The sequence below is a fragment of the Habropoda laboriosa genome, unplaced genomic scaffold (genome assembly GCF_001263275.1).
Source record: "Habropoda laboriosa isolate 0110345459 unplaced genomic scaffold, ASM126327v1 scaffold718, whole genome shotgun sequence".
Lineage (NCBI taxonomy): Eukaryota > Metazoa > Arthropoda > Insecta > Hymenoptera > Apidae > Habropoda > Habropoda laboriosa.
Window position 1 is genome coordinate 201,898 of NW_017100942.1, and position 11,020 is coordinate 212,917.

The window sequence follows — 11,020 nt, forward strand, 5'->3', positions numbered from 1 at the left end:
TTTACGGAGTCGACACGAAAATCTCGTAAATCTCGTGGAAATAATTCGACGATCGTGCGATACGTCTGTCGTTGTCTGGAAATACGCCGAGTATCTGCGCGGGGGTTCTCGTACACACGTCAGGTTCCGTGAAATTCGAACACGACTTTTACCAGTGTTCGCGCGCGAAACGGCGATTTGTCAGCGGTTTCGTTCGACAGAAAAAATTCTCGTACCGGAAAAATCCGGCGTAAGAAAAAGAATTCGAACGGCGCGACGCAGAAATTGCAAGAGAGCACGTGGGCGGTGCTCGAAGTCTAGTTCTCCGCGCCTCTCGCTTCCAGTATTCGTCTGCCCGTCCGAGGGAGCGAGCTTCGCTCTGCTGTTAGTGCCGCGTACGCGCGCGCGCGTTCTTGCCTGCCTGCCTGCCTTCTAACCTTTTTTTCGTAATCCGAACGAGCCCGACGTTGGCGGCGCCAAGCGAGAAGAGAAGATGAGGAGGGAGGCCGTCGACCCGTTATAAATGGAACTAGCAAGACAGCATTTCTTGAATCGTTTCTTGTGTTATTATTCGCAGCGTGTCGGCGCACTAGTCCGCATGTGTGCTTGCGGCGCGACCGGAACGTCGACGTCCACCGACATTATTATCGCCGTGGTCCAGAGGATGCAGTCGAATTGCGGCGAGCGTGGAAAGTGAAGTTTTCGAAAGGAAAAAAAGAGAAATCGAAGGAGCGAGAAATCGAGGGACAGAAAGTGGTATTTTTGACGACACGACGAACGACAATCGGGCCGCCAGTGTGAAACTCTCGACGCTTGTTGGTAGTGCCGCGTGCTTTCAAGTGAGCGCGAACAGAAAATTCAAATATCCAAAAAAGGGGATGCTTGTGGCGACACGGTGTACGGTTTTGGAAATACGAAAACGTGAAAAGTGGACGGAGCTGGATAGTCGTGTTTCCTCTTGTTGTTGTTTGGTCGATGATACGCGGCAACTCTCGGTTTCGCGGTTGCACGGTCGTTTAAATTGGCTGTCACAATTCGAAACGCTTGATGCCGGCTCGTCCGCGAGGAGATTGCAACGGTCGAGCCAGTGAATCACATCCGAGAGCGACATTTCGAAAGATCGATGTGTCGTCGGGTCTAAAAAGGTGGCTCTTACTCAACGCCGTTTATCGCGCCATTGGGGAGCGTGCTTGGAATGAACGTCGCGTTTTCAACCGCTATGTGAAGTTGTCCCTACAGTTTAAACGTGATTAGTGGATGCGCCACAAGCGGCCGAGTGTCACCGGTGGGTTTGTAATGTGAGTAAATAGAAGCTTCGTTCTCAGATAGAACACAGCCGGAGGAACAAATCAAGCGATCGTCGATCGTAATATTTTTTTTTATCGTCGTTGCACAGTCGTGAAGATTGTGTGTACACGTATTCGGGGAAAAATACTTAACTACTTCTGCAAAGTTTCACGACAGTTTATTCCCGTCTGTGAATGTCAACGTTGTCGTAAAACGGTATTTCTCGAGGATCGCTCAGTGTCGCGTGTGTGCTTCTACCTGTAAACATTTCTCGCGATTGTTCCCTCGCGTGTATGTGCGATGTGAATGGACCTTAATACGGTCGAAACGAAACGAACTGCAGATAGAGTGAAAATCATCGCGAACAGTGTTAATTGGACAGTATATGATGTGCAAGCGCGGCTCAAATGACACCTAACATCCACGTCTGATGACAAACGTGAACAGGATCAGGGTGGTCGTCCTCGGCGGCCACAGAGTCGGGAAATCAGGTAACCTAAAAATTTCTCATTTCAATCTTTTAGTTCGTGCGAGTCATACAGTTTCGGTGGCGCTGTCATTCGTCACGTAGAAAACTGTTTCACGATAGTTACGTATAGTTGGCGCCAAAATATACAATTCCATTACTAACATACGATCACTGACATAAAAATGTGTTATTTAACAAATATAAACGTGTCTTTAGAGATACATTTATACGTCTTACAAGCTACGCAGCTTACGTATATCGAAACTATTTTTAAATGAAAAATAAGTTTCTCCGGGGTCAAGATTCTTCTTTATCCACCTGTGTACCAAGAATTTCCGTTATTCTCGACCGATCCTCGTAATGTACCCTTCGTACATCGTAATCTCAATCCGTTCGAAACATAATCTACAATTTCACATTGTTACAATTTACACTGTTACAATATACAACTTTCTTTCTATACATTACCACTTTAATTAAACAAATTATTGACTTTAAAATCAACAATTACAAACAAACAACGCAGCAACGTCCCCTGCAACAATAATTCCATCACTTAGCCGCAATAATACACTCAAGCACCGTCGCGATCTATTATTTCATCATTACTCGTTGGAAATAATCGAATTCTTGATTTAATCACCGATCGGGCACGTATGCAACGAAAACGAGGATCATTGTGTTACGATTATGGGAAAGTACGTCCGAGAGGGTACGTATATAAGCGTATCGAAGAGGTATTAATTATAGTGGACAGTACTAATACTGTGTCGTGTAAAGCGTGTAATTTCTGCACGTCTATCTAATACCGCGGCGACGGATTGAATGAAAGTGCCGTTAAGATGAATACGTATAGTCTTCGGTATAATACGGTGCATTAGTTAGGCCGGACAGTCGTGCGACGCGTACAAAGCGACCAAATGAAGGCAATAAGGATAGTTCAGCGACCCCTTGAATTAATCCTATTAATAAGCCGCGGAACCGATATCGCGACGGAGGTGTGTATAATTCGAAACGAGGCTGAATTAAATAATAAACCGCCGGAACTGATATCCCCATTCGCGTTCCCCTGTATAATTCGAACGGCGGGAAAATTTAAAAACGATAAACAGCGGAACCGAGTAGTTCTTAGCGTGTACTTACATAGAACAAAGTAAAATGTGTTTCTCTCACGTGGTTCTGTTCGTTAATGAGGTCACGATTAATTATATATGATTAAGGAGATGATTACCCGTTATCGATTGCTTTTTGATCTCTTACAGAGAGAGAGAGAGAGAGAGAGAGGAAAGTCTGTGACGAATGATAATGAGAAAAATATGCTGTGCTAGTATCTATCGTGTAATTTGAACGGGTCAACGAACCTGTAATTGAGTGTAAAAGTAAACCGAACAATTATACGATAAGTTTTCGATTTTTCTGTTTGTTCAGGATTACATGAAATTCTATCTAGTGTCGTAAAGAGTTCTCGTTTATTGAGATTTAGAGTTAAGTACGATTATAAAGTTTGTAGTTAGGAAATTTTAACTAGCTCGGTCGAGGATTTTTATGGTCGCCTATGAAATTTTCTCGTGAAATCGTGTTTTCGCCCCGGACTTAATTTCATACTTTCTTATATCGATTAGGTCGATTTTTATTATCGCTCGATAACGAGATCTGCTTTTATCTCGGGAGCAGTCTGTGATTTTGATCTTGCGTTAGGTTGTGGTATGAAAGCGTTTTGTAGTAATGCGTAAAAGTGTTTCATTAAGACGTTCGCACTTGGATAATTGACCGATAATATTTAAGAACGAGTCACACTTTGTATTTTGTGGGAAGATTAGGAAATAATAGTGAATGATAATTTTGATGTTAGGTGTGATAGTAAATGCGTTATTTCGTTGATTTTATTATGAAATTAATTCGGATGCGTGAGACTAAAATTCATTGTTCTTTTGTACGAGTATTGTTCAGGATCGTGATTCATACCGTTCCCTTTGTATTCAATTAGATTAGATAAAATAGTTCCAGGATTTTTTCATTCTCCGAATTACACACCTTCTCTTTTACACAAGAGATTATTCATCAACTCTTAGTTACACAGAGATGGTACATGAAACCTTGTACTTTGTTCATGAAACTTCTAACAATAGCCATTCCATAAATCGAGATTTAAAGCTTTAGATTTTCATCTCTTCAATGGGACGATTGTTGATAAAAGAATACGTGTTAAATATTTTTTTGAGTATTATCGTGCACCAAAGTTTCATTAATGTCGGTGATTATCACTTTGGGATGTTTCCTTGTGAATAATAATTTTAATAACGGAGAAGGTCAGAGTTCAAATATTAAATATCCAGGGTGGAGGAGAAAAATCTCGAATATTCATATTTTTTGTATAAAAGAGAAGAATATTGGATATTATAGAGTGCAAATTTTCTTATTTTCTAATGTAAATTTCGAGGCTTTAATAATTTTTCATAGAAATGAAAAATATTGAATTTTGCAGAGTGCAAAAATTTCTCATTTCTCAATGGAAATATGAATTTGGAGGTTTTAATAATTTTTTATAGAAGTGAAAAATATTGAATTTTGCAGAGTGCAAAAATTTCTCATTTCCCAATGTAAATTTGGAGAATATTAATAATTCAGCAAGCAATGAGAATTATTCGCAAAACGACCAGAAATATTTCCGAATAAACGAATAATACGTATTTCACATGATTTCTCCCTGAAACCGTTCGAATAGTATCTCAAGTCACACCAAAACCCACTTGTCCATCCGCAAAGTCTATTCCAAGCTCGAAATGAGCGCGATCCGCGTCTCGCCAGCGTGTCGTGGTCCTAAAATTGCGTTCTCTCTGTGTTACACACGATTCCTCTATCTTCTCCTCTCTCCTCTCTCTGTTTCTCGTCGGAGTTCTATCGTGGCCGGACGAGAACGTTTGATCAGAAAGCGGATATTCTCGGCTCCGTTGGAGAATCCGTAAAAGTCGTGAGAAGGAGAGGCTGTGTCCTGCTGGGTATAATAAGGACCTCCGTGGACGTTATCGGATATCAAGTGAGGAGAGTGGTCAGCGGGTCGTTTCGAGCCACGAAAAATCCTGCACGGCAGCAGGTTGAGAGATCTGGACATCCGATACATCCGTTCTGTTACCGAGCCATGCTCTATACCAGCCTCGGTTCGACCCTGGATACCAAGTTTACGCACTGAACGTGCGTTTTTTCTCCCTTATCGGCTTCCGGCGAATCCACGTTTCCACGCTTCCAGCACAAGGGAACAACGGATCCTACGATCGTTCGATCGAATCGCGTCTTCCTCTCTCTCTCTCTCTGTCAGGTGGCGAACCAATTGTACCGTTTCGCCTTGTTAGACGAGCGGATTACGTTTTGTTCGGTTCAGCTTCTTTTTTTTTTTTTTGAGGATTTACGTACCGGGATTGGGTATTTTAATTGGATTTATAATTGGTTTGCGTGCTGTGTTTCGTTCGGTGCTTGAGTTTTTAACCCTTCCGCGGGAAAGGAAAGGGTTTTTAACCCTTTCGAGCAGCGTGATGCATATGTTGCGTTTGAGTGCTTGAAAAAGAATTCATCTCGATTTAGTATTCGTTACACGATAAATAAGTAATTCGTGAAGAGAAGAGTATGCAGTGGAAAGGTAATTTGGTCACGAAGGAGTTAAGGGATGAAGGAAAATGGGAAGTAGTACGTAATAGATCAGTGTTAGGATATTTTAGACATTGTGAAATAATTATCATCTTTCGAGTTCAGTTTTTAAATTCAACTAAGGTTGAAGAATTTGCGAATTTTTTCAGGGGTCAGTTTGAACGGTAGAGAAAATCTCGAAAATTTCGAATTATTTATGGCAATATTTTTTCTCATAGAATCTTACGAATAGATGACAAAGTTAAATTAGAATGTTCAATTGCAGAAAATACAAAAGAGATAGGTATTGTGCTCTTTTATTCTGTGTATCTTTCTCGAACAGAGAGTGAAAGAGTATTTTCGTTCGCCTAATGAAAGTTTCGCATTCCCTAACCATCGTAAGTTACCGGCGATGTATGTGTATTTATTTATTTGTATTCTACACGATGTGGATTTGGTTATTTTATTGGACCAGGGAAAACTGGATGAGAGTTAAACGGTGGAACCTAAGATGGATACAATGACGCTTTCACTTCATGGAAATAACGTTGATTGATCTTAAAAGAAAGGTGTCGCCCTGATTGAGAGGATACGAATGCTTAGTTTACAGCGGATCGAGAAATTTTTCATCGAATTAGGCTTTTTTTTGCTTCTAACATTGGAAAAGTAGAATTAGAAATTAAGATGCAAATTTTCTCGTGGAAAAAATTAATGTACCATTAATCTTACCTTTCTCGCAATTTTTTATCATCGTTACTAATTTTTTCACAAACGTGGAATTCAAGAATCAGAGAATTAGAAGTAGATTTCGATTCAGTTGTAGATTTTAATTTAACCCTTTATAACGACGTGTGACTTAAAAGTGACTATTTCATGTCAAATGACCGTAGTAAATTTACTATAATTATTCTAACTTTAAATAATACAAGAATGCAGTTTTTATTATCCTGGGAGAACTGTGGAGCGGGTAGGGTGACTCGTCGGTAGCTTTTCCAAGTCAAGCTGCCATTCCTCGCGACTAACGTTAAGATGGGTGACCGCCCAACGTTGGAAAAAAAAAATATTTATTTGTAAATTTATATATGTACCATGTATATAAATAAGTACTCGCTAAATAACCTAACTATATGTTATACAAATAAGTATAATCGTTACTCGAGCTCCCCTCACACTGTCGCTTAGCTGGTCCTCTACAGAAGTTGAAAATAAAAACGCTGGTGTTCTAAATCGCTCGGTTGCCTCGACCCCCTCGTTTCATCCTTATCTCTTATTCGTTGTCCTTGTCTTCGGCAAACTACAAAGGCGACCCCTCGAAAATCGTGTCTCCTCTATCTAAACTGAACGCCTTTCGGTTCCGACCAGGGCGACAGTGTCAGAGATATTACTGTATTTTGAACCATGCACCCCTAAGTCCATCGCTTTTGGATATTTATAGGAGCGATAAATTTCAGTGGCGGCCACGCAACAGGGGCGCCAAGAAAGTTTCGCGGTAACACACCAGCATCGGAACGATTTTGTAGAATACATTAATAGAAAAGCTCGTGGAAGCCACGAGAACGTCGATGATTACGGTTAGGGGCCATTTATCTGCGTTAACGCCTATTGAAGTGGCAATTGGAAGCCACTGCACATTTCCATGTCGCTTGAAGTATACATAAATTCATTTGGCCCGAACGGCTCACTTTATTACCAGCTCGTTAAAAAGTATGGTCCAGACTGGATGGTGGAAAAAAAGTAACGTCGCCTCTTGTCCTTTACGTTGCTGTAATCGTTATTTCATTCCTCTTATCTCTCTCTCTCTGTCGTATTTTATCTTGTTTACGCAAACCACCGTTTCGATACTCTTTATAGTTTTACACGGTAGCTTTTTAATGATACCTACAATGTTACAATGTATGATTTTACATTCACCAATTCTACGGTTAAAATCTTTCCGGTATGTTCTTGTAATTTTACGTTCTCGCTAAACGTTCTTCGTTTCTCGCGTTTAATATTCTTTTAATTCTACATTAGGCTGTATTAATGCTCGACGTTTCTATCGTCGGATATTTAATACTCTCTAATTTCACGTCGGAGGGATTTAATGTTCCTCACTTTTGAAGAAATTGATACTTAATATTCTCTAATTTTACGTTAAACTGGCCAATACGCTTCGTTTCCGTATTAGAATATTTAATACCACCTAATTCTACATCGGAACGTTCGATATTTTTTACTTTAATATTCTCTAATTCTACGGTGCAGCGTTTAATTTTCTTCGATTCTAGGTTGGGACATTTTAAATTCCCCGGATTTGCACGATAGTGGTCGGTGTTTTTTTTTTTTTAGGTTGTATCGAGGTGTGCAACGTTTTCTAGATTTATGTGAGGTTTTCGAGGAATATGACAAATTTTTCAATATTTTTCACTTTCGTAGAAAATTATTCGTATCTTCCAATTTTGCACTCTGCAGAATTCAATATTTTTCACTTCTATAAAAAATTATTAAATCTTCCAAGTTTACATTAGGAAATGACAAATTTTGCACTCTGCAAAATTCAGTATTTTTCACTTCTATAGAAAATTATCAATTTCTCTAAATTTCCATTAGGAATTGACAAATTTTGCATTCCTCAGTATTTAATATTCTCCACTTCTCTACAAAAACGTTGATATTTGAGATTTTTCTCCTTTGCCCTGGACATTTAATATTCGACACTGTAATCTCCGCCATTATTAAATTATACCACTCAAAATTCTCAAATTTCATATACCATTTCATATGCAACAACCTAACCTACCAAAAGCATCCAAAAATATGAAATTCAAAACTAACGAATCGACAAAATTCCAAGAAAATTTATATGTTAACCACCTATTCACCTCCTCTCTCGGCAAGTTTTATCAGTTTGAAAGACAAAAACGCTATCTCTCGGTTGATATCCCTGGCGTTGAATCAATTCCAACAATTAAAAAACATTTCCGAGCTCTGGTCTCGCCTTTAAATTCCTCAGGCGTTACGAGAGAAAGAGAGGGAGAGAAGAGAGTGTGCTCGTAAATATTCGGCCAGTTGTTTCAATATTTTACAACGGATACGTATACCGGGGAGTTCAGCAGCCGTGGATTTTTGTTCCCCGTCGGAGAGAAACAAAATTCGGCCTCACGCACACGTGCATCTATTTCAGGAAACGCCGCGGTCTCCTCTCGCGCGCGCATAAATGAGCATATAAAGAGTGAATCAGCGATTCGCGACGATTTATTATCGTAGATGAATTCACGGCCTGAAGCCTCCTCGTTCGTGCATCTTGATTCATACGACTGGGTCGAACCCTGAAGTTACAAATATGAATAACCAAACAGCATGATGGAGTGACCGAATAAAACGAGCCGGCCATATTGTATATGCCGGCCTTTGTACGACGCGATGGAAAAAGGGGGCTCAACGTGAGTCGCTTTAATGAGTTCCACGTGGAAAATAATTGTTCCTTCGTGTCTTTATTTCATCGTTACGATTTTTTCCCTTTTTCTTCCGGAGATGAAGGAGTTGTTTCGTTTTCGCGCGCTTTTATTCAAATTGCTTTAGTCTCGTTGCGTTTGAAATCGTGAAAGGGTACATGTTTGCTGTTCTACAGGGGCAAATTAAAGGGACGAACGTTAGTAATCTTTCTTTTTACTTTGTCTTTTGGAGATAAAGGAATTACGATTCTATTGTTCCTTTTTCGCGCGCTTTTATTCAAATTGTTTTAGTCCCGGCTGCGTTTGAAACGCTTTGAAATCGTGAAAGGATATTTTTTAAGATCAAAGGAACGAACGGTAGTAATTCTTTTAAATTCTATTTTTCTTCGAGATAAAGGAATCGCGATTTTATTGTTCCTTTTTCGCGCGCTTTTATTCAAATTGTTTCAATCTCGTTGCGTTCGAAACGTAGTTTTAAAGGAATTAACGTTGGCAATTTTTTTCTTCGGTAGGATTTAACGGAATTATGCAGCAACATAAAGCGGTAATGTTTGTTTCGTGCAACTCTTTGGGATCGAAGTTTTGTATTGTTTACAAGAAATGTAGCAATTTTGTGTTTCGCGACTGAAATAGAAGGCGATAAAAGTCAACGTAAAACGCTAATGATATATGCCGGCAAAACATTTTCAAGGATTATTGAGGTTTCATGGAGATACATATCGCACACACTCTATTTATATACAAAATATAAAAAACAAAATTTTCGAATAATAATCGTACAGCATAATCAAGCGTTCGTTAATTTTTAATTTCTCCAAACGCATATAAACAATCACTTACATTTTCAAAACGTATTATATAAAGTGAAAAATATAAAATTTGACAGAAGAATGTTAAAAATGTAATTCAATCATAAAAAACCAAAATAAAAAACAAAAAAAGTGTTTATGCCGTACGAAGAATTAGTTTAAAATGCCACTTACCTTTTCAAAACGTGTTAAATAAAATGAAAAATATAAAATTTTTACATGAAAAATGAGATTCAATCGTAAAAAAAAACTAAAATAAGAAAAAAAAAATGTTTCCACCGTACGAAAAATTAGTTTAAAATACCTCAAAACGGGATGTGTTAAATTACCTATAAAAGAGACGCGATAATCCCATTTCTTCATTTCTTAAACTCTCTCGATTCTTCCCACGAACCTTTCGTTCGAACACAATAACGTAATCTTCGTTTATCAATTTCCTTTATTACGAAAGCAATCGGCAATCATTTAACCGCACAATCTTCCATTCCTCCCGCGATCAGAAGACGGTTATCGTGCGCCGGTATCGAGCGGAAATCGCGATAACCTGGCTCGCGACTGCGATTTTCGCCTGATATCTGTCCAATTAACACGTCGGTATAATGAACTCCTCGATCGATTGCGCAAGTCGATCGGAATCGCGTGTCGCACAGCGGGGAAAAGAAACGGAGCAGAAGAGGGACTGTGCGAGTGTCGCGGGTAAAGCACACGATCGGTTGGAAGAAGAAGAGAGGATCGTCGGGATGCCATTCGCTTGTCCGCGCGGCGTGTACGCCAGGTCTATAGATAGATTCACGGTAGATAAAGGCCGGTGCACGTAAGAAAATAGTAATTACGGGCACGATCGCCGCGGATAAGGGGGGCAAGGTAAAAAGGAGCGATTCACGGCACGGTAAAAGCACCGGAGCGCATCCTCGACTCCTGTCTCGCGTTTTGTTGCCGCCAACCCTCGCCGCTTGCTCCAATAAACGCGCGTGTAGCGCTTGGAATGTTTATGCAAAGCAGATTGTGCATTTAGCGGAGAAAATAGTGATTGATGAAACGCTCTGGGGAACTTTTCTCTTCCGAAACGTCGAAAAAATCAAACTATCTTTCAGCATTCTTTTTTTCGAATGTTATGGAGGACTTTTTCATTTGGAAATGCTTCAGAGGGAATTTCTGAATGTTTCTGGTGCATTTTTGTCCAAGCACTTTAGAGGAATTTGTGATTTTTTTTTGGTGTTACTTGTTGAAAAATTAAGATGAAAGAAGCATGGGCTCGCGATATCATTCCAGTGAAACAAACGAAGAATACATTTTTTTATTTAGCGTAGATATAGATACACTTGGAATTAGAACGAAAGAAAACGATTATGCTACTGTGAACAAAGTACTGAAATTTCACCGAACAAATTACTAGTTTTTTTTTTTTTTTAATAAAAAGA

General features: G+C 39.5%; 1 protein-coding gene across 1 annotated transcript in view; it reads left to right on the forward strand.

The window, feature by feature from the left end:
• Window positions 1–1,693: 1,693 nt before the first annotated feature.
• The window catches only part of LOC108577658 (ras-related and estrogen-regulated growth inhibitor-like), a 104,984-nt gene continuing 95,657 nt past the window's right edge, over window positions 1,694–11,020 (forward strand). Inside the window, exon 1 of the mRNA XM_017940839.1 lies at window positions 1,694–1,757. Coding sequence (XP_017796328.1) covers window positions 1,697–1,757 — 61 coding nt within the window. The 5' untranslated portion in view covers window positions 1,694–1,696. The remainder of the gene's footprint in view (window positions 1,758–11,020) is intronic.